This window comes from Vigna radiata, chromosome 10 (genome assembly GCF_000741045.1).
Source record: "Vigna radiata var. radiata cultivar VC1973A chromosome 10, Vradiata_ver6, whole genome shotgun sequence".
Lineage (NCBI taxonomy): Eukaryota > Viridiplantae > Streptophyta > Magnoliopsida > Fabales > Fabaceae > Vigna > Vigna radiata.
In genome coordinates, this window is record NC_028360.1 from 715,358 (window position 1) to 730,460 (window position 15,103).

General features: G+C 37.5%; 1 protein-coding gene across 2 annotated transcripts; it reads right to left on the reverse strand.

The window, feature by feature from the left end:
• Positions 1–815: 815 nt before the first annotated feature.
• Positions 816–8,064, reverse strand: LOC106774567. Of its 2 annotated transcripts, none has more exons than XM_014661600.2 (2): positions 6,751–8,064; positions 816–1,296 (listed from the first exon to the last, which is right to left on the reverse strand). In XM_014661600.2, exons 1-2 carry the CDS (start codon positions 7,931–7,933, stop codon positions 1,259–1,261), a joined length of 1,221 nt encoding a protein of 406 aa, XP_014517086.1. In that variant the 5' UTR covers positions 7,934–8,064; the 3' UTR covers positions 816–1,258. The 2 variants fall into 2 exon arrangements, with proteins under 2 accessions (XP_014517086.1, XP_014517085.1); XM_014661599.2 differs by lacking the exon at positions 816–1,296 and adding an exon at positions 4,083–6,632.
• Positions 8,065–15,103: the final 7,039 nt, after the last annotated feature.

Below are 15,103 nucleotides of genomic sequence, written 5' to 3' on the forward strand. Positions count from 1 at the left end.
TAAAGAACTGAAAACTAAAGAGCAAGAAAGTAGAAAGCAAGAACATAATAGAAAATGTAAGAAGATCAATCAAAAATTCAAGAACAAAATCAAATTGAAAATCTTCTAATTTTGAATTGATCTTGAGCTTGATATATTCTCCATACTTGAATGAAAACATAACAGGGCAGAGAAGAAAACTTGGCAAAGAAGTAAAGGAAATGAAGAGACAAAAAGATGCGAAGGGAGAAAAGAAACTAAACTAAAACTAAAATTCTGCAAATGATTTTTCCACACAGTTTTTAGTACAAGAAATGTCTAGTGTAGCCTCTGAATTTAAGCTGAAGTCGTCCTAATATGGACTCTAAGCAGCCCAATTACAAAAAAAAAGGTAATCTAATCTAATGAAAGAGATAATGTGTAGGATCCTCATTGTAAATCTTCCTCAAATTCACTCCAACTTCTAAAAATCATACAAAATAGCACAGGAGTTTGAAATCTAACAAATCATACATCTAAATTAAAGCTCCCTAAAAGTGTACAATCTAATGCAACTAGAATCAACCCAAATGATATCTATGAAATAGTGAAAGAGATGGGGAAATCGCCCTTGTATCAATACACATAGGATCCTTTATTTATAATAGAAGAAATATGAGCTAAGCCCAAAATACAAATAAGAAATATAAACAAACTAACTAAGAAATATAAACAAACTAACTAAAGATAAGAGATAAATATAAACTAAATATAATATTTAGGAGTATAAGCACAGGATGTCTGGTGAAGAATGTCATGAGAAGCTATAAAATGTTTAAACTATTGAGAAAGGTATTCACGGCCATTATCACTGCGTAAAGTTCGAATAGAAACCCCAAACTGTGTTTTTATTTCATTAAAAAATGATTGGAAAATAGAAAACAACTCAGAACGATTCTTCATTAAAAACAACCAAGTACATCTGGAGTAATCATCAATATAAGTAACAAAATACTGAAATCTTAAAGTGGACTTAACACGACTAGGTCCCCAAATATCAGAATGAACTAATGAAAAAGGGGACGACGCTCGTTGTAAAACACTACGAGGAAAGGAACTACGAGTATGCTTTCCTAACTGACAAGACTCACATGACAAGTTGGATAACTTCGACAAACTCGGAACAAGCTGCTGCAGTTTGGCAAGACTGGGATGACCTAACTGAGCATGAAGAAGGGATGGTGACTCCATGATGACGCCAACATGTGGAGAAGGGCGGAGAAGATATAGACCATGAGACTCACATCCTGTGCCAATCAAGTGTTTCGAACTCCAGTCCTGCAAATAAACAGAATCTTTAGTAAATGAAATAACACAATTAAGTGAATGAATTAGACGACTGACGGACAATAAATTGAAAGGGCCCAGGGACATAGAGTACATGATCAATGGATATGGATCGAAAAATATGAACAGTACCAATACCATGAGATGAGACTCTAGACCCATCAGCCATTGTTACCGAGGGTAAATTATCCGGACATGACAAGGAAGAAAACAAGGACTTGTTACNNGTTATANGATCGNNNGCNCNTNAGTCAAGGACCCAAGATCCGAGGGAGTGAGTCAGACCAACAAAAGGTGAACCTGTGCGTGCAACAGATACAGATGTAGTGGAACTAGATTGTTGACGATCCTGATTCCATCTGAGAAATTCGTTGAAAATTGTAGGGTTATCTACAGTATTTGATGAAGTAGGATGGTCTGCAGGCCGAGGAGGTGGATCAGAATTAGCCATTGCTACAGATCGAGGAGGACGTCCATGAAGCGCATAACATCTATCAATTTTGTGGCCTAGCTTGCCACAGTGGTCACATTTTGGTCATCCTTTACTTGGCTTGCGAGACCGACTTTTATCATCACGTTGGGCAGCCATAACAGAGGAATCATCACTATGAGGAGATGTCTCAATGACTGGTTTGCTCGGAATACGCAAAAGGGCAGAACAAGTAGAAGTAAAGTTGGGTATGACTGGAGAGCCCAAAATCTGATCACGGACATGGGAGGAATCATCAGAGAGTCCGTATAACGCCAACAACATGAAGAACTTTGATCGTTGTTCCAGTTCTTCAGCAGGAGTGGAAGCAGGAGGTAATAGCTCATTAAAATCATGAAGGAGGGCATGAACTTTGCCCAAATATTCTGCCATGGGACCAGGATTGCGCGGACCAATAACAGTGAATAGATCCTGACAAACACCATAAAGACGTTGGGTGTCATTCGTGTATAATAACTTTGCTTGTGCCCATACTTCTAAACATGTTTCATATGATCGAAACATTTGTTTCAGAGAAGAGTGAATGGTGGACTTTATGACGATGCATAGCTGGACATCAATTTTCATCCAGCGGGAAGTGTCCTCTATGGTAGCACTAGTCACATTATTAGTAAGGTGATCTACATACCCTTGACTCTTCAACCAAAGTTTGATGTCGGATGCCCATGTTGCATAATTCGTGCCATCTAACTTGTCAATGGACAAGTGTACATTCACATAATTGGTGTATATTGATGAGGCACCAGCAGAAGAAGATGAGACACTAGCAGAGGTGGTTGTAGACGAGGAAGAGGCCATGGAGAGGGGGAAACCCTAAAAATTCAACGTGCTCTGATTGACGCAACGACCACAGATTCAGAAAGTGGGCGAGGAGTCGATTCGGATGGAGTGGTCGTCGATCGATTCTAGAACTCCGGCGACAGCTCCGGCGAGGTTCCAGCGATGGCGGCGGTTCCGGCGGAGGCTCCGGCGGCGGCAGCGGCGACGGCTGTGGAGGCTGTGACCGTGGAAGAGGTTGGATCAGAACCTAAGCTCTAGATACCATATGAAATAGTGAAAGAGATGAGGGAAAATCTCCCTTGTGTTGAATATACACATAGGGTCCTTTATTTATAATAGAAAAAAATATGAAGTAAGCCCAAAATACAAATAAAAAATATAAACAAACTAACTAAGAAATTTAAACAAACTAACTAAAGATAAGAAATAAATATAAACTAAATATAATATCTCTATAAATATCTACAAAAAATACGACCAAAATAGTCAATAAAGGTCGGTTAAGCTACAAATGCAACGTGTTATCAAATGCTCCCACACTAAAGCTTGTGCACTCCTTTCTAAAAATAAAAGAAAAATTAATATTAAAATAAAACTAAGACAACGAATGAAAACAAGAAAAAAAAGAGTTTATTCAATAAACTTTTAACTCTCTTAGTTTTCTCAAATAATTCAAAAGGTTGTGTTAATATTGAAACTTTACTTCTGGTGCTTTCTCTGCGTACTAAGTAACTTCTGTGTTAGTGAGTTATTAGGTTTAATCCCATATCAATTCCTTCATTTTATTCCGATAACCTTCCAAAAATACAGTAGGGTTAATATTATGAATGTCATCCAAAAACATATATCAAGTTAAGCAGAACACAACGAGAAGAAATCCACTAAATTTATTAACTTTATCACATATTGTCATCCACTTAAATCTGTTTACATAAAGCAGGCTACCATTGTCCACTAGATCACCTAAAATTTGCACCACAAGACATAGACAGCAACTCCACAATAAGCTAAGAGTATTTGTCTATATCAGTGAAGACAATTTCTCAACTTAACACAGAAAACAGAAAAAAAGCCAAATCTGACAATAGATAAAAGTCCAGTGAAGTACTATCGAGTACTATCAGATTAGAGCCATTTGCTACTATAACTAATTTGAAAACCATCTATAAAAGTGACAAAATTATGATAATTGATTCTTAAAAAAAATCATCAAAAGCACCAGAATCAGAATGACATTGTCATTAAGTATATCTGAGTAAGCAAGGAATCAATCCCTCGCAATAATTCATCTTTCAAAACACCAAGGCCAAACAATCAATCACAAAAAGGGTCCTTGTGTGTCCAAGTAGAAAAATTTATACTAAAAGAATCAGTTCGATAGCACAGTATCAAAGTCCATGATGTTTTAAATGCAGTTTCATATATCTTAGGGAAATCGTGTGCACCCTTTGATAGGATACAATGTGGGCAGGATAGAAAGAAACAGATTAGAAAGTAGTTGTTAGTTAGGTTTTTAGGGTCAGTGAGGTTTCCTTTATATAGTTGGGGGATCCTGAAATGCAGGGGACTTTTGGGAGATAATTTTGTAGATTGAGATTTGGCTCTTTGTAAAGGGGAAACCCGTGGAGGAGAGAGTGCTCTCCTATATTTCGTGTTCTTTTCAGTCTTTCCAATAAAAAAGACTACTTTTCTTTCTCTTTTCAATTATGGATTCCTAACAAAATTGGTCCAACCTGCCGGATCCCTTTGAGAGGAGAACGTGATGGAAGGAAGAGTCAATACTTTAGGGAGGTGGGCCAGCAAAGCAAACAGAAAATGGTGATGGCAGAATGGAGAAGTTTACAAGAATAGAAAGAAAAGATATTGGAATACCAAAATCAAGAAAAGGACTCAAGAAAGGGAGAAATCTCTTGATAGAGCAAGAAGGGGAGGAAAAGAGGAATTTCTTCATGACATCAAGAAAGGAAAGAAAGAAGTAAAGAAGGGTAGGATTGATGGGCAAGATAGTCAGCTAGACATGAAGAAAGCCAAGAAACCCTCAGATGGAGGATAAAATTCAACCAGTTAGGAGAAGAAAAGAGAAACGGATATCAGTGTAGAGGATGGAGTTGACCAACACCGTGAGGGGGAATGTTGTTACCATTACATCAGGGAGTAGTGGAGTGTCAGAAGTTGTTGTTTTGAGTGTTGATTGTTTTGCAGGAATTAGAGGGCAAGATAGGAGAGAAGAAAATATATGTGAAGAGGAAGGCAAAGATGAAAACTGTGATGGAGACATTGTTTTTGTTGTTGCTAAGAAAGTTGCAGAAGTTGTTGCTGCAAGGGTGGATAACGTGACAAATGTTGGTAGGGAAAATACATCACGTGAAGATCGTGATGGGAATGTTGTGAGTCTTGCTTCTCCAAGTAAAGTTGCAAAAGTTGTTTTTAGTGGGGATATTGTGGTAGGTTGTGGTGTGTATGTCAAAACAGTGAAGAAGGGTGAAGACAAAGGAAAGAAAGTAGAATGTGGTGGGAACACTGTGACTATTATGTCTCGGAATAAAGTAGAAGATGCAGTTGTTTTGAGTGGGGAAAAACACCAGAAGACCAATGACGGGGATATTTCTTTGCAGGGCTGCAATCTAACGTTCGAAATCAGTTGCCACAACAAGAACCACAAGACTGGATTAGAGATATGCAAATTGCTCTAGAGGTGGGAGAAGGGTCAGCATGAAGAATCACACCCACTGTAGTGAAGAAAGAACCAAGACAGAAGTGAGATTTGTAATAGAAAAATATATTATGATGGAGGAGGAAGGGGATGCAACAATAAAGAGAGTTGGAGGTGGAGATACAACTAGGCAACAAGTTTTCCCAAAATCAGATTTACATAATATGAATAAGAATTCATGGTTGAACTTAGATGGGATAATGATTGGAACATCAATGACTTTGGAATTTTGGGATTTCAAATTAGTGGGTTCAGAATCTAGTATACAAAAACCACTCTCCTATCTACCACCACCCAAGGCTCCACAGACCTCAATTGGAGGGCAGTAGCTAGTGGGTTCCCTTCCTATGATAACACATTGATGAAGAAACAGATTTTAGAAAGAAACAGATTAGAAAGTAGTTGTTAGTTAGGTTGTTAGGGTGAGTGAGGTTTTGTGAGGTTTCCTTTATATAGTTGGGGGATCCTGAAATGCAGGGGACTTTTGGGGGATAATTTTATAGGTTGAGCTTTGGCTCTTTGTGAAGGGAAAACCCTTGGAGGAGAGAGTGCTCTCCTATATTTCGTGTTCTTTTCAGTCTTTCCAATAAAAAAGATTACTCTTCTTTCTCTTTTCAATTCTGGATTCCTAACACCCTTGCCATCAACTTAATGGCCTGGTTCAACACGAGACAAATAAAAGAAATCCCAATTTTCACCAATAACAGTCAATACTACTTGATCTTTCAGCACATTGTGCTTAGATATCTTCATCAAAGAAACATTGAAACATTAAATAGACTTTGATTACAAATAGTGAAGGTAACCTTACCCTGCTTTCTGGTTACTGCCTTAAAATAATGTGTAAAATATGAAAAGAATCAGATGCTGGCAAATAGTTCAATGCTAAATGTATCCATGACATAACAGTGTGCACTATAGTGAAATATAGAAGTAGAGTAAGATTACAAAATTGTAAGACATCTTTACAACATGGTAATTAAAGCACAACTAACTGTAATTTGATTCAACTTTAGTTATTGATCCCTTCTGCATGCTCTAACAGACAACAGGGGCCTCCACCAACACATTCTATATAGTTTATGGTAGAAAGAAATATAGACATCCTCATGCCTATAAAATCTCATCTTCGTTTATAGTGGATGGAAATACATACATACATACATACATATATATATATATATATATATATATATATATATATAGTATGGTCACATTAAAATAGAACATACAACGGAAATGAAGATAAATAAACCAAGCTACTGAAAGTGGAATCACCAGTAAAGGGATTTATCAGCTTATTTATACAATCAGTATCAAAATAGAACTCAAATGGCACAAAATCTGAAAAAAAGAAAAAGTAAAGATCTATTAGGATTGAACTTAAAAGGTTGGAAGCTAGAAAGAATCATAGCTATAAAAACAACCAAATGCTACACTACATTAGATTGATTGAGCAAACCTCTGTAGAGGTCTGGTAGGAGGGGCAAAACATTCTGAAAATTGACGACAAATTTCTCCAAGAACTTTTCCTCAGTTGTGCAAATAATGGAACTAAAGTGCACGTTTTTCTCAAGAAGACCTTTTGATTTCAAGATTTTTATTACAGAGAATCTAGGAATAATCCTCTTCTCCAAACTGTAGGCTACAACTAGAGGATATTCAGCAATAGCTTCTGATGAGCAACCCATATCCTTCACAAGGAAACTCATCTTTCTGGAAAATGTATCCCCTGAAAACTTCATAAAACTGGGAAACTTCCTAAATGCTCGAAGAGCCATTTCCCGGTTCCAGCCCCACCTTTCATAAACCTCAAACCTTGACTCCCACACTTCTTTCCTCATAGTTACAAGCACGTGAATAGCAACAACAAAGTCCATTTTTAAAGGACTAAATCCAATTTCCTTAGCTGTCTTGATAGCTTCCACAAACCTGGAATGCTCCACATATGCTGCAGACAGAGAATTAGTCACCAGGTGAGTGATGGAAGCCTGGGGCACACCACATTCCCTCAAAATGTCAATGTTTGGAACCAACCTATTCATTAAGTCACCATACACAAAACCAAGTGGGGCATTTTTAATAGCTCTAACAACTTCCCGATCAGCATGAACTACACTCTTTAGAATCTCATAGCGAGGGATGATGCAGTTTTCCAAGTGCCTCTTCAAGATACCATGGTTGGCAATCAGGATCTTAGGTATTTCAGTGTTGGACATCCCAATAGAACGAAAGAATTCGAGTTTAGGCAAAAGGGTATCTTCTACATTTGTAAATAGCACGGAAGGATGTCTCACCACAAGCTTTGCAAGCTGGGATTTTGAGAACCCATAGATGCTGAGGATATCAATGACTGCATTTGGGCCATCTGAGGTTTTCAAATTGACCCTGTTGGAGAGTTCCCTAGCCAGAGTTTGGGACATCCCACATGAGTTGATGAGGTCAGACACAGTAAAGGTGGAACCTTTGTGTTGCTTTCCATCTGATTTAGAATCAGAGGAAGTGTCTGAAGTGAAATAATTGAAGAAAACAAGTGAAGCAGTGTGTTTGCATGAAAGCAGAGAACCCAATAGAACATGACTACCCTTGTAGCCAGTGAATGATGATGATGCAACTAATCTTGAAATGATAAAATTGGGCACCATTTACTTACCGAGAAATTTCAATGCAGTGAGATATGGCCAAGAGCACCGCGAGGACAAAGAAAAACAACTAGGTTTCGGAGAATCCGTTGTTATTCAGCGTGGTAAGAAGGGTACACATTTATGGTGATTAGGGATTTTCATTTGGATATTCAAGATGGTAAATAGAAAATATGATTATTATATCTTAAATAAATAATTAAATTTCAAACTCAAAATTTTAAATATTTTTACTTCTCAACGGAAGAATACTTTGAATTTGAAAAAAAAAAAACGATGCCTTTTTTGAAGAAAAATTCATCTTTCTACTTCATTTACGTTTCAAACTTTCATTATTCTCTCTTCTGAGGGAAAACATAAGGATATGAGATGAATTTTGTATATCATTTAATAAAAAAAGTAAATTATAATTGTAGATGTTACTATCAAACCTAAAAGCATATTAATACATTAGTTATTATTTATTTTTGGCTTAATACCTCTATTGGTTCTCTGATTTGTCAACTAATTTCATTTTGGTCCTCTAGTTTGCAACAGTCTCAATTTAGTCACAATTTTTGAAAATATGAACACATTGTATCCCATCCGTTAAGTGGTAGCAGACGACGTTAAGTGTTGTCCACGTGTTGGAGTGAGAATGTGGTGAGGTGTTAATTTTTTTTTATGTAGCATTAGAATTGAATTTAAGATTAAATAGGATCAGAAATTAGAAATTGGGATTTAGGGTTGTGAAATTGAAATTGGAGATTTGTTGCGAAAGAATCCAGCTTCAAAAGTTCCAGCAAAAGAAACCATGGTCGTATTGCCTTGGATTGATTCATTTGGAGTAAGAGTAAGGGTGCCTTGTATAGATAATAGGAACGTGGAGATGATGCAGAAAAAGAAAACGCGTACCATTGTTAACTTTCTGTGCTTATGATGTTTTTCCATGGTTACAAACCTCCATTAAACAGATTCTGAATGAAGGATATGAGGGCCAAACTATGAGGGCCAAATTGTGATTGGCGGTGGTTGCAGAGTGTGTTCCTTTTTTATGAGTGTTTGCCATCAGTTGCTAGGCACGAACTTGTTCTTAGAATATGTTGCATTGCAGTGTTGTCCATCTGATGCTATGAGCTCTGTGTTGCGTCTTTATGAGAGAGAAAGAGACCGAGCCCACAACTTGGTACTACTATACATCATTCTTTTCTGATTCGAGAATGCTTTGGTTTGTAGCAGTGTGCTTTTGGTGGATGAAAAGAAATGCCTTGTACGNTGTATTATTATTTTTATAGTTGGGTCAAGAGTTATGTTTTATNTGCACACAAGTATTTGTAGTATATAGAATGTTCTGTGTGGTAATTGAAAAACAAGGTCTTGTTGGAATGGAACCATTTTCCCAAATGATTTAGGAACCCTAACTATTGATAATTTGTTACCTTTTATTTACTACCGGGAGGTGAGTCTGGTGAAAGGGTTAATCTCTTGTAACATGAAAAATCAAGGTTCAGAATTTTACAAAAAAAGGTGTGTTTCATTTAGTACCTGAGTGTTTCGAACAAGATTCACTCTAACACATGTGTGAAATCAAAACACTCTTTTTTGACAGGGTTAAGATTGGTTTAGACTGCCTTTTTGATTTGTTCTTCCTTGTTTCAGGTCGGCTTTGGATGCGGAGGATGAAGAGGAGAATGATGACAATTCATCGGCAAGCCCTGAAGGGAATGGCCCTAGAAAGAGGAGAAGAAAGACGGTGAGAAAGCTTGAAGGTTTTGTGAAGAATTTGGTGACAAAGGTGATGGAGAAGCAGGAACAGATGCACAAACAGTTGGTGGAAATCATAGAAAAGAAGGAAAGGGAAAGGATAAAGAGAGAAGAAGCTTGGAAGAATGAGGAGATGGAGAGAATTAGAAAAGAGGAAGAGGCTAGAGCTGAAGAAAAGTCTGATCCCATTTAATCTTAAATTCAATTCTGATGCCACGTAAAAAAAAAAATTAACACCTCACCACATTCTCACTCCAACACGTGGACAACACTTAACGCTGTTTGCTACCACTTAACGGATGGGATACAATGTGTTCATATTTTCAAAAATTGTGACTAAATTGAGACTGTTGCAAACTAGAGGACCAAAATGAGATTGGTTGACAAATCAGAGGACCAATAGAGGTATTAAGCCTTTATTTTTCTATTATTATTATTTATTTCCAAGTAAGCATTATATTAATAGAGATATAAGTCTATAGTCCATGTTAATCTTATAAATATAAGAATAACTATAGAAGGATATTCATTTTTGATACTTGATAATTAATCTCATAATGAAGAAATCCTCTTCAAACAAAAGGAACAAACAAAACACCATTAAGATCTTGTCATCTGTGTACAAAGTCCACGCTCAAGTCCCTAGTAAAACATTTCGTCAACCTCACATTCCCATAGTCACCACACATAATTACCCAACGACGACCATAAAATATCAAATGCAAGTACTCATATTGCACCATCTACCATAGGCAATATCATGTCAAGTTCAATACCTTACGCTCCCAACAAACCAGGACCTCTGACCGGCCTCAAGAACAAAGCGCCATCTCCTCAACCCTGGCCACCGACCATCCCTTAAATGAATACATGCTAACAGTTAAACATAGTTCCTAATTAAAGCATGATCCTCCATCTTAATGATAACGACAACATTAGAAGCATGGATGCCACCATCCTACTGTCCTTCACAAGTAAAAAATGCCTATAAATTTTATATGCATACTAATGATTTAGTTTCAGGGGAGAGACTCAAACTCAAACTTCCACGGTATAGAGGATGAAAATAGCCCAACAAAACAAAACGACACAAAAATCTTTTACAGCTTAGCCCTAACAACCAAACAACAAAACTTACCACACCCAAAGATGACAAAATTTAAACCCCAAAAAAACTACCTAAAAGTGGCAATACCAAAGCAAAACATGTCTTAAAACAAGTAGCATCCGAAAAGGACTAACACCTAAAAATCAACGTTTAGAACTTGCCGCCAAGAGAACCTAAACTTTATGCCAATCAAAGAGCTCGACCTCTACAACCATCAAGGAGCTCGATCCCAATGGCCATCAAGGAGCTTAATCGAATGGCCAAACTTCCAAAGAGCTTGGCTATGTAGCCATCAAGGAGCTCGACCTCTATGACCACCACATCCAAACAACTCAACCTCTATGGTCATCGCCTCTAAAGAGCTAGACCTCAATGGTCACCAAGGAGCTCGGTCTCTATGATCACCACTTCCAAAATGCTTAACAGAATAGCCAGTCAAGGAGCTCGACCCCGAGACCATAATACTTTAAGATCAAAGAGAGCTCGACTCCGTGTCCATACTACTTTAGGCTTAGAGAAAGCTTGGCCCTAAGGTCACATTACGTTAAGCTTAGAAAGAGCTTGACACTATTTTAAGCTCAGAGAGAGCATGACCCCCAAGCCATACTACTTTAAGCTTATAGGGAGCTCAGTCCTAAGGCTATACTAGTTTAAGCTCAAAGAGAGCTCGGCCTCGAGGCCATATTACTTTAAGCTCAAAGACAGCTGATGGGTTTCGCGACCCATACAAATTTGATTGCATATGAGAAATGCAGTATAGCTAGGGAATGACCCCTAGGTCGTCTCCCAAAGACCAATTTTGCGGTTTGAGAATCGAGTCTAACACGAAGGGGGGGGGGGTTGAAAGGTTTTTGCAGAAATTAAAGAACTCAATAAAGACATGGATGCAAACAAACTAATTTAAGCTGGCATGGGAATTAAACTAACACTATTAAAAACCTTAGACAACATTCAAACATCAAATACTCTTGCAAACAAATTAACAAACACAGTCAAAAATAATTAATTAAACTCCACACTAATTGAAACACATTAAACTCAACCTATTAATTAAATTAATTAAAAACCAAAGAAATCAACAAACCTAATTTAATCCTAGCAATTTATGTGAACCAAGGTGCAACAGATAAAGAAATTGAAAATGAAAATGGCCTAAGAAGACCTCTTGTACGTGACCTCACTTGCACCAAAGTCAAACTTCAATTTCACCTTCAATAAGTCACAAAATGTGTTGACTTCTTCTCCACATGTGCACCATTGTCCAAGAAATTAAGCATGTGCTTTCCAAACACTCCTTCCATGCAGTAAAATTCCAACTCCCAAAAACAAGGCACAAATTAACGTGAACTACAAGGTGGTTGTTGCAAAAGTGCTTCAAACCAAAGGCTAAATGAAAGATACTTTGAATGCTTCACCCAAGGTGCCATGTAAGCAAAGTAAAAGCAAAGAAAACAAACTCAAACATCCTCCATTCTCATGGCAATTCACGGCTGGAACAAGTAAGGAAAAGACAAAAACTCAAAGTAGAAACACTCTCTTGGTCAAAAGAAGCATCATATGTGTTTGTCCAAAAATGGCAAAAACTTAAATGCCCCTTCTCTCCTCCTTTCACCTCCATTTTCGGTTTTCTTTCTCCACCAACATACCATTCATGTTTTCTCCCTCCATACTACAGAAACATAAACCCAAGAGACCAAAGTTCAAATTCCAAATCAACACAAGAAAAATAAACTCAAACATATGCTACTTCAACCTAACCAAATCTTCCATTTCTTCAAGCTTCTTTGCAAAACCGAAAATAATACTTAAGCCATCAATTTCAGCTCTGTCTAGCCACCATAACAACACCAAGATCTGATCCCATCCTAGTTTCAAGCATCAAAACCGAAAAACAAGAAGAAAGAGTCCAAACCACAACACCCACACATCAACTTAAGCTCTCTTCAACCCAAAACTAACATAGAACTCCATTTTTATCATCCAACCAAGTAAAGTGAAATGAAAACCGAGAGGAACAGCAGCAAAGGGAGAGGAAAACGAAATATAAAGTTACTCAAACCCAACATCCACCATGGAAATGCAAAGACAAGCTCCAAAGCTCAAGCTTCAAGCATCAAGAACAAGCAAATGGAAGAAGAAATGAATGGTTTTTCACTACCAATAAGCTAAGACAACCAAGAGTAAGTTAAGAGAAGAAGAAAATCTGCATCTCATTCATTAAAATGGCCCCAAAACCGAAGCACCATAGCAAGCTCCCTAAAGGCATGTTCATACATGAAACCCTAGGAGAGAAAAGTTCAAAACATGAAGTATGAAGTGTGTAAAATGAGCATAGCCAAAATGTCTCAGCAAATCCCTCTTCTAAGACTGTCCAAGCTCTAAAATGGTGGGGTCCACCTTCTAAAGAAACCCTAGCCAAAAGCCACATGTCCTACACATGGTTTTTTTACAAAATTGCCCCTAAAAGGGTCCAAAACACCTAATTCTAATTAAGGACTTCTAGAAAACGAAATTACAACTTTAATAAGAATCTAAATGACTAAATGTTGAGCCTTTGAGTGTGTCACGTTATGTCCCAATGTTCCAGATGATGTTTCCACAACTTCCCTGCAACTAGAAATGCACTTAATCAGCTCAGAAAATCCAAATTAGCACAATTACGAATTTCTGACCAAATTAAGCAAAATTCGGAAAACGGGGAAATAACAGACAATTAAACACGATTCCCTGGTTTATTTAAGTGCAATAAACTAAATATAGTTCAAGAAATAACGACTCATCAACAACTAAACCCCAAGGACATATTACTTTAAGCTCCTAGAGAGTTATTAAGACTTCGACAAGCGTACCGAATTGTATTAAGTAGTATAAACGGTAAGACTGAATATTGTTTCCCTAGAGACTCATAGACCTAGAATTTCATGTGATTTCTTGATTATTTTAGACTTGAGAAAACCAAAATTAGTGTTTTATATGCAAGACAAAAAATAAACATGCAAAGGTTTTGATCAATTGGCAGTTGAATGATATGGATGAATTGTGTTGTTGGGGTTTTCGACTTATCCTAATCCACTCTCATATATTTACACAATCTACTTTTTCATTAATGTTAATGTCACTTTTTAATTTACCCTAATCCTAATGGCTTGGTGAAAAGAGCTTACTCCTAATTACTAGTTTACTAGTCTCCCTAGCAATTGATCATGCATTACATTAAATTCGCACAGAAGCTTAAAGGCAATCGATCCTCCTATCCCTATGTCTAGGTAATATTGCTCCCGGGAGAATTCCTTCGTGTCTAGATCTACCCACATGTGTCCATATAGATAAAATCAAAGATTATGCTATTGAATAATGTCTTAAACAAAGCATGCAAATATAATGGAGGAAAAACTCAACAATTAATTGAACAAAGCATATGAATAAAGAATCAATTCAATATATGAGAGTTTCAATAGGATTACATCATTTCCCCAACAACAATGGAGGTTTAGTTCACCATAGTCATGGTGAAACTAGATGAAAACAATGACAAAAAAAATGAAAAGATAAACCTTAGAACTTGTAGATTGGGGCTTCCGCATCCAAAATCCGCTTCCAAGGGGTGAGAAATGTGTTTCTGCATCTCTTCTGCCAAACCTCTAAGGGTCGTACAAATCTATTTATAATTTTTGAAAAATAGAAGAAACTGGCCCAACCCAAAAGACTAACGCTCAGCGGCACCGTGTTAAGTCCCTGACAAGTGTACCAGATCGTTATTAAGTAATATAAAACGAGTAAGTCCGAGTATCGTTTCCCAAAGGACTCTTAGGCCTTAACTTTCGTGTAAACAGATGAAGGTTGAAAAACAGTTATTTTCATATGTCAATTTGGACCAAATTACACCCTTTACTACTTGGAATGAGCTTAGAATCAAGTAAAACTCAATAAATGAGTCTGGAGAGAGTCAAAAGTTGTTTTTAGCGATTTTATGCTTATTTTGCATTGTTTTGTAGCTAATTTGAGAAAAGTAAGAATGGAGTGAAGATACAGGTCGTTGACTCAAGAAAAGAGCAGAAAAACAAAGTTTTGAAGAGTCGACGTACCGCCTAGCGGCACACTTAAACCGTCGGGCGGTCCAGGACGAAGAGTAGACAGGGCATTTGACGCTGAGGGAAACCGCCGGATGGTGGCGATTGCCGCCGGGCGGTGGCGCAGGTTATGGGAAACCGCCGGGCGGCACACTTAAACTGCGCGGCAGTGGCACGCTGGACTTGGGCCTGTTTTTGATGCGCTCCTCACCTATAAATACCCCTATTACGAATTCAGAGTCATTCTTTTGA